The 18,170-nt window shown below is 41.1% G+C and overlaps 1 protein-coding gene across 2 annotated transcripts in view; it reads right to left on the bottom strand.

The window, feature by feature from the left end:
• Nucleotides 1-1,160: 1,160 nt before the first annotated feature.
• Nucleotides 1,161-18,170, bottom strand: part of PREX1 (phosphatidylinositol-3,4,5-trisphosphate dependent Rac exchange factor 1) — a 156,968-nt gene continuing 139,958 nt past the window's right edge. The window contains exons 25-40 of one of the 2 annotated variants that reach the window (XM_086623099.1): nucleotides 17,861-18,122; nucleotides 16,622-16,828; nucleotides 15,119-15,207; nucleotides 14,648-14,730; nucleotides 13,933-14,023; nucleotides 12,054-12,182; nucleotides 11,257-11,298; nucleotides 9,111-9,328; nucleotides 7,886-7,985; nucleotides 7,099-7,242; nucleotides 6,326-6,440; nucleotides 5,813-5,879; nucleotides 4,889-5,076; nucleotides 4,111-4,213; nucleotides 3,497-3,564; nucleotides 1,161-1,203 (exon numbers count right to left, since the gene is read on the bottom strand). In XM_086623099.1, coding sequence (XP_086479225.1) covers nucleotides 1,161-1,203; nucleotides 3,497-3,564; nucleotides 4,111-4,213; nucleotides 4,889-5,076; nucleotides 5,813-5,879; nucleotides 6,326-6,440; nucleotides 7,099-7,242; nucleotides 7,886-7,985; nucleotides 9,111-9,328; nucleotides 11,257-11,298; nucleotides 12,054-12,182; nucleotides 13,933-14,023; nucleotides 14,648-14,730; nucleotides 15,119-15,207; nucleotides 16,622-16,828; nucleotides 17,861-18,122 — 1,949 coding nt within the window. The remainder of the gene's footprint in view (nucleotides 1,204-3,496; nucleotides 3,565-4,110; nucleotides 4,214-4,888; nucleotides 5,077-5,812; nucleotides 5,880-6,325; nucleotides 6,441-7,098; nucleotides 7,243-7,885; nucleotides 7,986-9,110; nucleotides 9,329-11,256; nucleotides 11,299-12,053; nucleotides 12,183-13,932; nucleotides 14,024-14,647; nucleotides 14,731-15,118; nucleotides 15,208-16,621; nucleotides 16,829-17,860; nucleotides 18,123-18,170) is intronic. The other variant, XM_086623098.1, reaches the window with a different exon arrangement.

The following is an 18,170-nucleotide window of genomic DNA, read 5'->3' on the forward strand; positions in this document are numbered from 1 at the left end:
ATTACTGTGCTTAGGATAATACTGACAGAATGGAGAACAATTTTTCAAACAAGAAAAAATAAAGTACATTATATACATGATTCCTTTTTTCTTTTAACTTAAAAGCATCCCTAATACTTCTTAATAATTGTATTAAAGGCTACTTAAATATCGAAAGATTTTAAATAATGTAGATTTTTTTCAGTAAACTGGGAGTAGCTGTGTAACTGCCAGCATATTGGTCCCATTTTAAACAATATAATTTTTATTTAAATCTTGTATATATAATAACATGATCGAAAACACATATTCCACTCCACATAAATAAGTATAGTTCTTCTGACCTGTTTTAAAAACTACATCTGCTCAAATAATCAGATTACAAGACTGTATTTCTCCTTTGTAAAGTTTCCTTTAAAATCCTTCACTCCCAATCTCTCCTCTTAAATACTACTGTATTCCCGGAGTACATAATAGGACATTAGTAGAAAGAGTTAATCAAAAACCTGAAAGCTACAGTAAGTAAAAAGAAATAATGTTAAGAAGTATTATGGAATGTATATTCTGCAGCATAAAGAGATTGGTTCTCACTAGGCCGAAGTGGAAAATTACTCCAGAAGAAATTCTTTACATTTGTATTTGAATAAACATTGTGCTATGTGTTGTTCGAAAGTGCAGGTCAGTTCATGAAAAGGTGGTTTTTATGAAGCTACTGCTCAAGGACGCTGACCAAAATTACGCTGGCAATTAAAGGGATGCCAGAGGCAGTATGGTGAGAGAGAGATGCGTCATTCTGGATTTTCTTAACCAATCCGTATCTTCAAGTCCACAACTTTAGGTGGCAGCACAAACGAGTCATCAGGTCAAACCACGCTTTCGTGAAATAGAACTGTCCCTTTTCCAGGCATCTACCAAATGGCAGTAACGTACATCTTCGCTCTGTGGTGTCTGTTTCAAGAATCTCTTCAGAAAGTCAAAGAAATACAAGAATCCCTGCACGTGCTGCAGGAGATCAAAGGCAGATTCTTGGGGCCTGGGTTCAGCAGGTTCAGCTCCTCCCAGACCAGAGCAGTGCCTCTTCCTCTCTTGACTTAGCACCATCAGTGTCAGGCAGCGTGGGGCAGGTCTTCAGACAGGGCTGCTCGTAGTGGAACGCTTTAATGATGCTGCAACGCAGGTGTTTATAAATCCCCGTCTGTCGGTGGCTGGCACAACCTGTAGAGTCTTTAAGGCAGATGAAGAGTGTGGTATTAAATAGCACAAGGATGATAACGTTCAGTTACTGGCATAGTATATGAGAGTCAGCTTCTCCTTTATCATCTGCAAGCTTTAGAGGTAACCCAAGATCAAGTATACTGCTATTTTTAATTGTAATAATTGCAAATTTAGAAGCACCACTAATGATTTATTAACTAAAGTATTTACAACTATTGTTTAAACACTATTTGAGACTTTGCGTCACTCCCTTCTATCTTTGGCCCAGTTTGAGTCTTCAACAGTCTCTTCTGTCTACTTTTGTTTTAAACCCAGTTCAGCATTTTTCCTGAACAAAAGAGTTCACTCCTCATAGAGATTGGGATACCGAAGAGAAAAAAGAACATATTTGCTTGATGACATGGTTGAACAAACTTCAAAATTAGTGATCACGCTGTCAGATAAATGTTCTGAATCACAAGATTAGCAAATGGAGGTCAGGGGCAAGCCGACAAGTCATGTGCACCTTGACTGTCATTTGCACATGACTGTTTGTGGCGGGTTTTTCTCGGCTTTTTCTACTTTACATTGAATCCACTCAAGTCGTTTACAACTTCTCTTTCCAGACTGCTACTAGAGAGTTTGATAAACCTTAAGGCCAGGAAATATAATCTTGAGAATTAATATTAATTCACCAGATGTCCTTTTAACTTTGCTCAGTTCTATTTCACATGGTGATGATGGATCCCAGTAGGAACACATGTATTTATTATTATAAATAATATTCAGGCCATTTTGTGTTGAAATGTAGATTAAAAAAAATATAAATATTTCAGGCTTTATTAGCCTGAAATAATCCAAGTAAATAGTCCTGGAATTTGTCATTGTGATTTAGAGTGTATACGAAAGAAGAGAAATGCCTCATGTTGGGACTTGTTTGTAAAGCTGTTTCTTTTTGAACACAGCATGCTGGTACGGTCATAAAGATGGAACCAAAGTAATGTAGAGCCATTAATAAGGCGAAATAACCGTGCTGCTAAAACACTGATGATGACGCTGGGGACACGGTACAAGAGCCAACACACACTACTATTTTATTCCTTTTTGAAACAGCAATTACAATCCAATGGAAGGATAAGTTTCTAAAGGCGAAATATTGTTCTTTTTAAGGTCTCGGAGAAAATAACCTAAGGCCAGACTGTTACAGTTAGCATCATCACAGTCTGTAAAGTTTAAAATAATTTCCTACAAACATTTTGAGAAGCAGACGGGGAAGGGGTGGGGGTGAGGGGCTTGTGCTTGTTTAGACTGACTCAGAAGTCTTAGTTAATGAGTGAATAAGACACCGGTGTTTTAAGGAGTCTTCTTGACACTAATGTGTTCTTCGGAGGAATCTAGCGCTAGCAAATACTCTGTCTGAAGGGGTGGCACAGACCTTACTGGATCTTTTCAGGTGCTCATTCCTGCATGCCAGAACTGTTTTGCCTTCGTGTAAACAACACCATGACCAAGAGTAGAATCAGAAGCTTCTATGATATTTGTACAGACTGATTCTGTATGTATCGTCATCTAAATCATGACAACTTGTTACTAGCATTGTGGGGAAATGCCGTGTTACAGTTCATTATAAAGAATATTCTCTTCTCTCTGATATAGGAAATTGGCGGAAATTGGCCAGAAAGAGATACTTTCTTTTAAAGGTAATGGTATTCTTTAGAGAGTACGTAGGGAGACATAGATGATGAACATGTAGAGAGGGATGATGAGGGTGTCTAGCTCCCATCAGGTGCAGTCAGATTCACAGCTGTACAGCACTTTCCAAAGTTGTCTTCTCGTCAAAAACACATCTAACCCTGGGTAACTGATCTCCCCTAGAGCTGCATCACTGCATGGTTACTCGGACCTGACGTCCCCGTTCTGCCACAACTAAACAGTCAAGCTCTCCTGAGCACACACAAGTATTAGCCTATGAATTATCCTTGCATATCTGCTGTTAGATCTGCCATTCAGGAATTTTTCTTTCTAAGCATTCCACAAGATGGCTGTCAATCACTAGCTTTGCCAACTCACAGCAACAGTCCAAGCAAAGACCCTTCTCTGATCAGTTATGTTTTGTTGAGAAAACGCAGAAACCTCATTGTAAGCAGCAAAGCTGATTGATCTACAGTGCACTTAGTTTAGTACAGTGAGAAGGAAGAACAGGAATTTTTTCTTTTTTCCACTATTGCTACTAAGGAGATCTTTGTTATGACAGGAACTCCACAATTGTTACAGAAACATAAAACCAGCACTCAGATAAAACGCATAATGCACAACAACCTACCGAGGTGCACACTGTGGCATTTGGTCCATCACTTTCAGATTCTTGGCAGAGATTTCAACCCTTGGTCCCTAAGGAAACAGAAAATTTATGGTACTGACAGTATCGATAAAGCATCTGTTCCTTAGGGGAAAATATTATAATGGGAGAATGGTTTCTATTTAAGAATCCATTAACTATTAGAAGATTTGGAACCCGTTAGGTGGATACATTAGTCATCTGTGTTTACTTAAAAGATGGAATTAGTCCCAAAGCACTTTACAAGCACTGCTGTCTAGCACTAGGGAATTTCTACTATTTAACACTATGACTGAGACCTGTTTTTTTTACATACACAAATTGTCTTAAATGTACTGGATACTTTCTAACCATCGAGACACACACTTTAAATAATGTACACTGAGGCATATATTTTAATTGCTGTAATGGCTGTACATGCAAAAGTTAATTTGTTCCTGTCAAATGTAAGTGTAGCTGTTCAGACATTAATAGAAGTTTGGCAATGCGGGTTTGTACTGCACAAAATACAGCGCCACATCGAAGTAACTTGGTATTAGTACCGTGATATTACTGGGATGAAAACGGTGCCTGCAGCAGACATACATCCCAATACTTACTTGCTTTCGCATGATGTCTGTAGCTTGCATGATACACTTGGGCAAAAGTCCATGACTCCGAGCCAGAATGGCTGCTTGCTCCAGGGACACGCTCAATGTACTTCTGAACATGGGAACAAGAGATATTACATCACAGATCACATTTTAAAATGTATAAATACGTATGTGCAGGACACTTACCTGTTAAGTATGACTTCTGTTAGCTAGCGTACTTATATTTGCTTTTTTTAGGATTTTTACTTGCAAAACTACAAAGCGACCTCAATCCTGCATTTCCAGTCTCGTTACACCAAGATACTGCAATTGTTTGAGTCTCTAGCATCATTACTACAAGGCTATGTTTCACTGCTCTTCTGCATTGATTCATGTAAAGTTACTCTTAAAAGTTACTCTTTTCTTTACTCAATGGTTTTGAGACACTGGAAGAACAGTGGTGTGTTTAGAATCAATGCTTGCACAGACCAAGATTCTAAAGTTATTTTTGAGCAACCTCCTACATTTTCAGTGTGTGATTGAAGACAAAGTTGACTGAAAGTTATAACAATGAGATCACTCAGTTGCATTGGTTGTTGCACTGAAATATAAAAAAGTTTGTGCGTCAATATTAAAAGTCACAACCTGCCCTAAAATAAAGATTGCAGTAGATTTAGGTCCTTATTATATTCCCTTACAATCTACCTCTTTATTGCTTTGAATAGAATCAAATATATTGCTTCAGTCTCTGGAAAGGACAAGAGTTCTTATCACACCAGTATCACATGGGTTTCTTAACTCTCACCTCTGCATCCCAGTGCCACACATGGTAATCTGACAAGCTCCCAGCCGGTAGCAGAGCTCAGAGGATACAGGCAGCAGGCCAGCTCCTGATGTATTACCGCTGGAATATCCTGACTGGGTTGGTTTTGTATTAATGAAAGATTTCATCAGCCTGCAAAGCTCGTCCATTGCATTAATGGGGCGAATGAGCTAAACAAAGTAATAAAACAAAAAAATTCATCAGTGACAGACTTACACCTTCAGTTACAAAGACACAATTCTTTATCCTATGTCTAAGCACAATAATCTACACAGGAGTAACTGACACACAGCAACAGCTATTTAGAATATATATATCATCTTTGGAGTGGAAAAATACAAACTATTAGGCTTGGGGCAATGTTTTACAATTATCACAAATCACACAGATCATTTACAATGTATATTACAATTGCAAAAATATTCTCTGATTTTGTCTTCCCTGCAGTAGTATTTAATGCCTCATATGCATATATTCACATATGTTACCTGCCCCACTTAGTGCCTTTACACAGATGCTGGGAAGTACTATTTTTCTGTTGTTTTATTCTGTAACTGTGAACAAAGCAAAACTTGCAAATTGAACATTTGTTTATGTTCATGAGTCTGTGGGAAAGGAACGTGAATTCATTCTGTCTAACATCAGATACCATATTTAGCAGGGGCAGTCAGGGTGATATGGAGTCTTATTAGAGCCTAAGTGAAGGGGTTTGTGTCTACTCCAGTTCTGCATATTTTTTTCTAAACAAAAGAACTGTAGTTGAGCTCCAGAGAAGTTCAGATCACTTCTTTAGAGCAGGGATTATTTTTTAAATGATGTTTGGGTTTGTACAGGTGTGCCGTATGGGTATCCCCTGACTGGGATCTTGGAGACCAACGCACGCAGAAATGAACACAATAACAATACCTGGTCAATCTTCACTGCAGTGGTATTGGAGTCAGTGGGCAAGTTTGATCGCTCTAGGTAAAATGTCCTGCAAAAAGGCCAGCAAGGACTACATTAACTGGTGTGTTTCATTTCAAGCACACAGACGTATACTCTCCTGTATCAAACATCTGAGAAGGCTATGCAAAAATCTTGTACTTCAAGATCTGCTTTCTTATTGAACCATTTTGACGTTACTAACTTACAGAGTCTGTATTAAAATATTCCAAATCCCCTTTTTAACGTAATTTTAGTTCTGCACAAAATTGTGAAGTCAAATTAGATGGGAATTTCATCCTGTACAGTGCACTACTGCAGAACAAGCACAACTATGAGGAGAAAATTCACAAGTTTCCCACACGATGAGGATATCCAGAAGTCGTATTTGTACAAGAAATCATCAGGAATGGAATCTCCTTTTCATTAAATGTTAAAGTTCTTAGCAAGGAGCACTCTCTTCAATGTCTTTTAAGGCAAAGGAGGAGCATGACATACCTGAGTTTACGGTAGTATTGCTGCACTTTTTCAAGTGAAATACCATTAATTTGCTGTGGAAGTTCTTCTAGAGATGAACCAGTTGGTTGTGATTGCCCATCCACACTCTCCAGAGCTGAAGAAGAAAACATTTTACCAAACCTGCATTATTAGTTTTCTTTTTATTCATTTATTTATTTATCTCTATATCATCTCACTGCTCAGCAAGTGACTGTTGGATCATGTTGAGATTGATTCTGTTACTGCATAAATTTAAGGCATTTCCCAGCATAGGAATATAGTGGTAGTATCATAAAGGTGAGCTTCACAGAAAGCAGTTCTATCGAACAGCAATTACTTCCCACTAATATCCCCCTGAAGGAGGAAATCTCCTGTATTGTATTTTGGTGTTAATAATTGCTTATCAAGTCAATTTCCAGCCCAGATAATTCTGTCATGGTGTGTGCTTTTAAAAACACTTCTCTGTAGCCTGGGAACATCTCCTGATATCATACTAGATCAGATTGTCCATGTAACCCAATATAATGTCTCTATGGCCTTTACAGGAAGGCATAAAAAACTCCCAAACAGGCATATCTTGTTCTTATTTACTGTGTCTTATTCTAAAATCTAGCACTCCCCAAGTCTTCCTAGAATAGAAACATCTGCTGCTTAAATATGTCTGTAGTTCTCATCTGCATTATGTTCTCATCTGCATTATGGTCACTCTTTATTTTGAATCTTTCAACACCATCGGTTAGCTTATTTTTCACAAGAAAGCTTTTTATAGACACCTTTTGTAAAGAGCACCGTGTGCAGTTTCAAGCTTCCCCCATTCTGAAACCGAGAAGGCAGTTTGGAGAAGTAGTAGCTGTCGAGATAAAAGATAACCTTCAAGGCCTGACGACTTCCTTCAATGTGGTAGAAGACATGAGTATCTGGAGAAATAAAGATAAAACACTTGCTGCTTTACCACAGCAGGAGAAACGCAAAACCACTGCTATGTGACTTTGTTAGATTGTCTAATGACATTTCACATCTCCACCATTAGATGAATGGGAGAGCCTCTACCGAGAGATTGGAGGCTCTGAAATGTTATACTTTAGAAGATACACAGCTAGCATAACCTAGCATGTTTGCTGCTAATACAATAAACATGGTTAATAATGAAAATCCCATCTTAATTCATGGCATCTCATAGTCAGTAAACATGGAGAGAGGTGTGTGAGAGCAGGGTGGGACACAGGACTCAGAAGAGCTGGGGAGGGACAGTCCTTCTGCCTTAGGTAACGTGGTGAATTACAAACATCTGTCAGGAACTGCTCGTCATCTGTCACATCTCCCTGTGTGTGAAATCAGACCATAGTTACGAATCAGAGAACACGTCACCAGCATCCCACAGTATCAGTCCTGCTTTTTATGCTGTGTGCTTGCAGTGGAAGCTGAGGGAATGCACCAGTGCTTCAGAGAAGCTGCTCAGTACCAGGTCTGACATGGCCTTCTAGATTTATAATCATCGAGGATATTAACCCATAAAACAAACATGAAAAAACGAGCTCCAAAGAAACAGAGAATACTCACTTGCTACAAGACTTTCATCCAGCTGTTTGAAATAAAAGGCAACTTTGTCCAGTTCAGTCAGAGTGACCTGGATGTCTTCCAGCATGGTACGCTCCTCCTTCTGTAGAGCAAAGAAACAGATATAAATAGGTTATAATCTGCCAGTAAGAGATCAATGGCAGGAAGGCACAGGTGTTACGGGCGTGCTTTGGGTCAGGAAACACAGAGCAGAAAGTGGAGCTTTCCATTAACTCCATCCCAGCCAGGCAATTACTAACGGCTCTAACTTTGCGATACGAGGTCAGCTACCCTTTGCTTAGGTGTCATTTGAAGTAACTCAAAGACAGCAGAGAGGTTTAAGGACTCAGTAATTTGAAGGGATTTCAAATTACTTTCAAACTTTAGTTGAAAGTTTCAAGCTTTCTCCAAACTTTACTCTATGCCTACAAATGTGAAGAACAGCCTATCAGTTACTGTGAAATACACATCCATGCATTCCACGCAATGCGAAGCAATAGTAGTTACATACACATATAGTCTAGATGGTATTTAAAAAATCCCACGCTCGATCTACAACATTTACAAATGTTTACAAAGTTAAAAAAAAAAAGTCAATTCTCTGTAGTACCAGAGCTACTTGTCTATTTTTATGCTCCTTTTTTCGTAACATTTTTACAGTTACGGTAGCTTAGCTACCATGGCTGTGGCTAATCTGTTCATCAGGTACAGATGAACTATGCAAGCCCAGCTCCTCTGCTCCTCAGACATGGTGCCTCCAATACCAGCACCACAGAAGTGAGAGAGAGACTGCAGCCTATCTAGTCTACAAAAGTGGCCAGCATATGAACAAAAGCCAATTTTCATGCTGTCTGCATGCGAAATCCTCAGAACTTTTTCACCTATTTGTTGAAATACATGTTTTCACCAGGAGATGTCAGGGCACACCTGTGTCACCCACAGCTGAGCAGTAAAACCTTCCTAAACGCAGCAGCGTTACTGCAAACACAAAGGCAGACAGATTCCTGCAGTGTTCTCGTGTGACAGTGGGTCCAGTACTCATGAGGAGATGAAAACGATAAGATATGGAATATTGGTACATGGTTGACAGCAGCAGGAATCTCCAGAGGTTGCTGTAGCGAGAATCTAAAGGTGCTGCTAGAACGAAGGGCTCTGGCTGTGCTGTGAGGGCAGAGAAGCATACGGGCAAGTGTGAGTGGACCCAAGGGTGCCACAACTCTCATCTTACCGCAGTGGGGGAGAGAAGAGACTGGTAGTTCAGTAAAACCCCAGTGGCTGCTATCTGTTCCAGCCATTTTCTGCTGGCATCTCTGCTGCTCTCTTCATATTCCCCGTTGTTGTTGTATCGATAGTTGAGAGCAGCCAGTAACTGCTCTGAAAAGGTGCAAATAGCAGCCACAAGAGACTGACAGAAGATGGAATCACGTCTTAGCTGTAGCTCAGTATCTGCCAGAGAAGGAGAGAGAAGCACAAAGAAGTCATGAGTACACTTGTCTTTAGTCTCACTGCCAAAGAAGTAGTTGGTGCGTGTGTGCATGACGTTTGGCTCCTGCTACAGCTTTGCACAGACCGAGCAGACAACCGCTTTGTGCTGTGTGACCTGGGCGTACAGACAAAGACAGCGTCGCAGCAGAACGTGCACGGCTGAAAACGTTCTAGTCCGTTTGGCTGTCTATTACTGCCTCTGCCATCTGCCCTTCTGACTGGGAAGAGGTGCAACTCCTTAGTGTTATCTGGATTGATTCCCTTTATGTTTACAGAAGCAAAAGAATTCTTGAAAGAAAGTCTCTGCCGTTACTTCTCTCCTGGCCTATTAGAGATTCATCTTCCCCCCTCCATCTGTATTTTGTGGGCTTCCCATATGCTTAATGCATTAACTGGGCCTGCCCATACAGTACCAACTGGTTTATGTTTCCTGGGAGAATTTCCCCTGTGTTAACTTTGCTTCCAGTCCGCCTGCCAGACAGCCACATGCTAGTCCAATCAACCTCGTCACACTTAAGGGGATTGCAGGCCAAAGAGGCACATGAATAAGTGAAGAGCTGCTTCCCAGGCACCCTGGGCTCCTCCAGCAGGCACTGCAGTGCAGCAGTGCCTCATTGTCAAGGCAGCATTCCCCAGAGAAGGAAGCTGAAGACATCACCCAGAGGCTCTGAAGATCTGAATTATTTTTATAGAGCACTGAACACAACAGACCGACTAATACACTCCAGGCCCTGGGACATGTTCTCAGCTTAAGGGCAAGCAATCCTTCCAACAGTACCCCTCTGCATTGCTGGAAGTAAGGCAAAGAGAGCTTAGGACTGCCCTCAAGGCAAGGGAATCCCAGGTACAATAAACTGCCATAGCCAGTTCAGTGCCATCTGCTCCTCCATCTTTCCAGAGGGTGTTCACAGAAACGCTAAAGGAGACGGGGCACAGGTAGAGGCGTAGGGAGTCATCGCATCTGCTGTCAGTAAAAACAGCCCTTACGGACACCAGACTGATGCCACGGGCTGGTTTGGACGGACTGGTTTGGTAGCCTGATCTAGTTGAGAGGCGTCCCTGCCCATGACAGGGAGGTTGGATTAGATGATCTCTGAGGTCCCTTCCAGCCTGTGCCATTCTATGATTCTATGACTCATGGACCAGCCCTGGCAGGAGCAGGGAGGTGACTTAGAGCCATGCAAATCTCTCATCTTCCTTCTATAAAGGCTTGAGAATCAAACCTGGCACAGGGAGATAGCAACAGCCTATTCCAGTTATTTATTACCTCATTTTCCAACAAAAGCACACCAACTAGGTGTTCAATTACACAAAGACTACACGTTCTGGGAAAGGCCTGTCCCTTGGTCTGTGAGCACAATGTTTTGTGCCTGGTAACAGATCAATGGTGTTGACAGCGTATTTAGGAGCTGCCTGCACATTTAGGTTCCTAGTCTGCTCCTGGCTATCATTTCAGTATACACAGTCCTAACTCCTAACACCCCTGCTCTGTTTGTAAAGATGACGGACTTCATGGTCTCACAGAAAGTTGTACCATAGGTCTCATTTTTGCTGCATGTTCTCACCACAGTAAAGGCTGTCTGGGAAGGAGGATTGTCCAAAGCTAAAAAATGAAGACAGTAAAAAGGAAAACAGTGTTTGTGAAACATCAGTGACCAGCCAGGTAACACAAATAGCCTATAGCGAATTGAAATAATGTAGACTGAAGAACAGATGTCAGATGCATTGAAAAGTCGCCCTCGATGCAGAGCACAAGAAACGTTACCATAAAATGCCAGGGAAAAACCTAAACACTAGGGAAAAACCTATCATACTGATGTATGCACATAAAACTCTGTTAGGCACTTCTGTATATACATGTTGTTTTGCAACAAATCGAAAGCCCTTACCTGTGCATTTTAACAAGGCCAAAAGCAGCTGATTCTTCCCATCTGAAACAGTGAAGAAAAGGATGCTCTAGTCAACGTGATACCAGGGTAGATTTGATTGCATTTGGTCAAGAGTCTCCTCACCCCCTGCAACGCCTGGCCCCTGCGTGGCCATTGCTATTTACTCAATAGTCCTTACTTGCAAAGACATGTTAATGACTGAAACAGGAACAAGGGGTAAATCAAGGAATTTTACAAGCTAAACACTCTGTTAACTACCATGAATTATTGGAAACAAATTGTGCATGTAGATGAATCCCGAAGGAGTTATGTCCAGTGCTTTGCACTCTGCTGTAAACATCAGATTCAACTTCTGTTCCAGTTCAACCAGACTGCAATGGTTTAGGATGTTGTAATATCTGAGTAGCATTCATTTCATTTTGGAATATACCAAGCATCTCTCTTTCCATTTTCTAAAAGGGTTAAAAAAAGCACAGGGAAATAGATCAGTCTGATATCATCCTGTCTGAATGGGCTGATGAAATAAAACAAGGGAGAGAAAGTTCTTTGGAATTGCTGCACGGTTGAGATTTTACCATACAGCACTGGGACCCTGCAAACAATAACCTGTTCTTCTCTTTTTTTCAGGGTTGGTTTTTTTTTTTTTCCCCTGTTTTTTCTGTTTCACCTGTTCTTCTCTAGAGCCCAGTACAGCCTATTACAAATTGAGATGAAATAATAAAATGCACTGTTAGACTTGATTAGATCAGGATCCTTTCTCCCTGGAGCCAATAACAAACTCCTCCTTATTTACAGACCTTCCACGTGTTTTTGTATGATTTCAACAAGGTTCTTGATGCGCAATGGAAGGTTCCATGGATCTTCTTGAATGCTGGCTTGAATATTATTCCGGCACCTAACTGTGGTTTCTTCCTTCTGTTTAAATTCTAGAAAAAATGGAGTTTGTGAGCCATTAAAAAAATGCTACATAGCTGAGAGCAGCTTACGAGTTATAACGTATACAGATGAAGGCAGAGATACCGTATCAATAGCAACAATTGTGAATGAAAAAGATCTTAAATAGATCTAATACAGAAGGAAAAAAAAGCTGTTCCTATAATCTTATCATCAGCAGCCTCCTAGCACAGTTTTCAGGCTTATGGACTAAAAGTTCTGTACATGGTGACAGGCACAGTGAAGGGAGCTCTGCACTGCTCGCAAAGCAGAGAATTCCTTTCTGTTTCTCTGCCTTTAATAAGGTGCAGGCAGCTATAGCGGGTGGATCTAGAGCCTCTGGCTGTGCAGAATTGGATCAACTTTTTGGCTGCAGTTGTCACATGCCGTAATACTGATGAGAAGTTATGAAATATTCTGCTTTCTTTCACCTGATGGAAGCTAATTGTCTAATTACAAAGTAGAAGATTTATTCTCTACGACCTAGCTATGTAGCTAAGGCAAACACCCCATTGTTGGTGGTAAAATGCATACGCAGGGGAGAAACAGAAAATCTGTCAAATAACTCCTCATGAACAGAAACGAGAGAGCATCCAAATTTACATCCATCACTGAAAGGTGCCTATGGTAGCTATCAAATAGACACTTTGGGCCAGGATTCCAGCTGAAAGTAAGCAGGGCTTGTCTGTTCCTTAGGGCGATGAATGCGGGATCATCAGTTAACATCAGTTAACTAAAAGACTCGCTCAGTGTAATTAATGTAGTTTTAATACATGAGACTCTGTTTAAGCAAAACAAAATAAAGGAAGTGAACGCAGGGTGTCTGTTATTCCTTCACTTCATTCCAACAGTGCATGGAAAGACTAACATATTCTACATAAATGTGAATGTGTTTGTAGAGATGAGTTCATGCAACAGAACTTCACAGGTGTTATTTCTGGAGTCAGGGGGGAAAAAAAGGCTGAAAAAAAATCTCTCTTCTAGGGTTTGCCACTGTAACTTAAAAATAGAGCTTGTCCAAGGTTGGAGTGGGGGGACATGACTACAGCACCTGAAGTATAGTAGGAATAGTAGGAAACATTTCAGATTTCAAGTGGGAAAGGAAATGAAGCAAATGTTCAGAAAATAAAGTCCTGTGTATTTCAGCAAGAGAAGAAACCACATCCTGGGCCCCAAAACCATTAAGACCAGAGTCTCATCATGCTCCCTGAGGAAAAAGAAAACATGGTATCTTTGTCTGCTCTCTATGGGAATCAGTTTTCAAAATAAGTGTCATGTGAGGATGAGTTTACTCTGGCAATTATCCATCTGAAGAAAAGCAGAGTAAGTCATTAAGCAAATTCAGGCAGAACCTTTTGGTGCCTCAGATCCACAGTGGCCCGCCCCTCATCAGCTTATCAGAGTGCTCATTTACCTTTTATCTGACCTATCTCTACCTTGTACCTTTTAAGATATATATCTGTGTCCACACCGAGGGACGGATTTGGAAACTTGTGAAAGAGCTGTGAGGATTCAGCGGCAATAAAAGTGTTCTGTGTGTTTCAGAAGGAATTCATATGAAAACGACCTTTTAAGGACTCAAAATTTCAAAGGTCAGATGCGGTACCTGCCATTAACGCGTGACTAGGCAGACTGCACAGTTAAGAAACGCTGTGTGGTCATACAGCACATGTGGTTCGTTCCTGTTAAGCTCCTGAGTCCTGGCAAATTACATTATTAAATACAATCAACCTCCTTCTTTACCTTGCAAACTGTGGTCCATTGGAAAGTGCTTTGTTTCTTCAAAGGCCTTAGTTATTACTGGTCCTTTTAGAAGTGCATTGATTGCATCAACCTACAATTGGAATGTTTTCCATCAGTGTTAGTAAGACTTGCAGAGAAAATCTGAACAGAACTCTTGCAAGGAAAATGTCAAAGTCATTACACTGTTTGTATTTTGGAATGATTTCTTGTTGGCAAACAGTATTAAGACTTTCTAACCATGAACTGGCTTCAAGAACCTCTCACACTGAATGTAGCATTTTGCACAGTGATCATCTACATGCTGATGAGACACAAGATAACACAAAACGACTCTCTGGTGCTGCACATCTACAAAGACATCTGTTGGCTAAACTTGTGAGGACAGTCCTGAGACCTGTCAATGTGATCCATTTCGATTATACAAGCTGTTAGAATTTTGTTCACCTTTTCCTTTTTTTCATGAAAGCTTTTTTCCCCTGTCTAATGCCTGAGATAGGCAGGTCAACCTTGCTTAAATCACACAAGGCAACTTGAATGTTGACAAAATTGATTCCTCAAACTGTCCTATAATATACTTGCTTACACTGTACCCCAAAACCTTGATAGTTTGCCTCCTCTCAAAATAGAATTTCATAAACAATTTGATACTTCATATTTCTTGCATTGACATTGATAAAGAGAAAGCAATTCTGTGCAAGAGTAATGCTTTACATACCTGGTTAAAAAGATGTTCCAGACAGCCATGAAGTTTGTCTTGCTTGTCTAAAGGAATCCTCATATCATTGGGAAGCTCATCTCCTAATAAAGGAAAGATGAAAAGCTTTTAACTGTCTAACAAACATAATCTGTGATGAGGCCACAGATGACAGCAGCACACCTTCACACTGGAGCTGGTGAAAAATGATTGCTGCTTTCTCTCTAATTCATAGATCAAGATACTCACGATTTTTCATATAATGCAAATGTCCAATAACCAAAGATCCCTATCCCTGCCTAATACTTCTTACATGTCACAAATCTACTGTGGTTCATCAGAAAAAGAACAAATCTCTATTTCTTGTGATAAGTTTTGAAGAAACCGCATTTGCAACTGCCACATGCAAGTGCTTATAATCAGCAAAGACTCATCAGCTCTGCTAGAGGGTCTGGTATGAGGAATATGTGTGTAGCCTGTGCATATACTCACCTGATCCCATCTCATCACTGCCCAAGTAAGAGCTATTACTCCGCACACTGGTGTATGACAACACTGAGTCTCGGTTACTGTTACATTCACTGGAATGAAAAACAAAGAAGGTGACTGAAAAAAGCTGTCCTTAAACCCAGCCTCTGATAGATCATCATCATCATCCTGTTTATGTTAACACTGCAATCCCCAAAACTAATTCTGTTGGGCACATACAAAAGAAAAACTAATTACAGGCAGAACAACCATTAAGCAAGGCCTCCGGGGCCGGCACTGTAAGAGGATGTCTTTTTCCGTTAGTAGCGACCGCTCAATGCTTAATATATCACCTGGATCCTATAAATAATGCAAAGGGACTTCCCACCACAGACCTCATCTGGGTCACATCATTAAAACACGCCTTATGAGCATCCAGTAGTTCAGAAATAATTAAAATCTACGAGACTGAATCTCCACCAAACTCAACATGCGTTACCAGTTCTCAGGATATTAGCAGCATCCAACTCCAGCATACACGTAAGCTGCAGCAGCACGGATGTTGGAGATGGAAGAGGAAAATTAAGGAATCTATACCATTGGAGAACAAGGCACTGGAGATCCTAAAATTATCTCAGGAAGCAGAAGAGTCACTACACTTGGCTTCACATCAACGGTGGCTCATGCACACCTGGAAAATTCCTCTGTTTAAATCTCCTTGTTTAAAGTTCACTTCACACTAACCATACCTTAATAAATTAACCAGAAAGGCTGTGAATCTCAGCCTGCCCCCCTCCAATTAAGTGACACATCTGCTTCTTCGTACAGGCAAAGTCCTGTGGCCTTACTATAAGTGTAAAAACGGCCTGTTTAAGGATGCAAAATTGCAATGGTCAGACTTGATTGCAACTTGTTGTTCCATTTCTTCTGGAACTGTTTCCAAATGTCTCTTCCCAAGAAAGACAGATTTGGGGTGTGTGAGATTTCCTCTGGTAGCAAATATTCCTGAAGAAGCAGCAGTCAATCATGTCCCAAAACCAAGATTTTGAGACAGCTGAATAAACATTTGCATTTGTGGTTTCAAAGGCCCATTAAAAATAAAAAACTCAGTGTCCATTTCTGGTTTTCGGTGTCTTAAGACTTTTGGGAAAATTGTTTGCAGGACTGGGGGGAAACATCCCCTTACACTAGTAGCTGTTATAAGACCAAGCACTCCACAAACTCTGCTGAGCTTCTGTAGTTTCCAGCTTACGATACAGGGAAAGTACATTAGACCTATTTATTTCATTTTATTCAATTTTCTTGAAGCATTAGTATTTTGACATTGTTATGAGAAAAGGTTTTTTTGCTGCGTATGTCTCTGTGGTAATAAATGTAATGAAATAACTATAGGTAGTGAATGCTCTACTGAGAGAATATAGAATAATTGATTGACTGGAAAATAACCTGCTTCTTGAAACCATACCTGGATTAGAACTTCGAAACATTGTATTAGCAAGGCAGGAGTGGCAAAACCTTCAGACTAACCTGTAGGAGTCTCTGAAACTCATTGTGTCATGTCCAGAGTCTTCCTGGTCCTCCTCAGAAACTTTGAAACAGACCTTCTTGATTCCACCATGCTCGGCTTTGTCAGGATCACTCTCTTCTGTTCCCAGCGAAGGTGGAGATGTCTCCTCAGTAGATGGTGGCTCACAGGTACCATCTTCTGTAGGTTCTGTTATGGTGGACAAAAGTCTGTAGAAGTAAAACACACAGCACTCAGGGACCAGTCGATCATCTCACGAATGAGGTATAATGACTAAGGCTGGAATTCAGCTGTGTGAAATCCAAAGCGACCTCGCCAGCATTTTACAGACTACAGCTATGTAGAACTGTGAGCTCGGAAAGGGCTTCATTGAAATCCATGAATCTCAGCTCACAAAAGGTCCTGTTTCCATAGGTACCCTGTCTCCATAAGGTACAGCTTCATCACTGTACTCATAGTGGCCTGAAAGGGCTCCAGTTTTAATTCACCAAAGTCCTCACTTTCTCCACCCAAGGTGGTGGGTTTCTCCTCTAAGGCAGTGCCTCAGCTCGCTGGCTCTACCCAGCAGCTGCCACCCTTTCTTGAACACATGTGAGCCAAGGCTCCACCTGCTTTATGGTCAGTTGAAGTTTTGGTGCAGGATGGGCTGCTCTTTTTTGTTACTGTCATTCCTGGAAGCGGCTGTGAGCAGCTGATGGCCTTCTCCCACACGGATCACCCCTGCAAGCCCCTGCTACTAAAACCCTGCCCGTTTTGCATAATACACAGACGCACTACTCAAATCCTTCATTACTACTACTGGGAGAGATGAGGAGAAAGAGAAAAAGACAAAAACTGGAAAGGAAAACATAGATGCCATAGAGAAAGCTGCCTGAAATCACAAGTTTTGGTTAGTCTGCCTTATGACAGACAAAATCTCAAGGGTAGAGACTCTGTATGGAATTCCAAACCCACTGGTGGTACCAAATAGATTCTTATACTGGAATATATAGTAAGCAAAACAGTGGCTGTTGAATTCGGTTAGACTTTTAGGAGCAAGGGACAGTAATATATACATTGGCGAATCTGCACGGGAGTAGGTGTGACACAACCAGCACGGAGCTGTAAGGCGAGCGCACGTGTGAGCAGGTGGGTGTAAGAGCATGACGGCTGGGGCTGAGCAGCACCACGTGCTGTCTGAGGTTCGTGCCTCTGTTTTGTCAGAACGGGTCCCTGCAGCGCATGCAGGACTCTCTACTCACTTATTTATCTGAATGACATATTGCTTCATTTCCTTCACTGCGATGTCCAGTTTGTTAAAAAGGTGCAAGTAGGAGTCCTGTATCTCCCGATCTTCCTGTTTCAGCAGAAAACTGAGCCCCCTTTCTTCCTGAGTTGCTCCTTCATTCTGCTGGGCAAAGCTGCCATCAAGATCTCCGTTTTCTGGGGTCAGACATCTCCAGGATGGTGCAGCCATAGTGGTGATGCAATGCTGAGTATATGAGACTGGATTTAAGGTACCTGCTAGACATTGAAGGCTCTAGTTAGTATGGCTCTCACGACTTTCCCCAC

This window comes from Tauraco erythrolophus, chromosome 18 (genome assembly GCF_009769465.1).
Source record: "Tauraco erythrolophus isolate bTauEry1 chromosome 18, bTauEry1.pri, whole genome shotgun sequence".
Lineage (NCBI taxonomy): Eukaryota > Metazoa > Chordata > Aves > Musophagiformes > Musophagidae > Tauraco > Tauraco erythrolophus.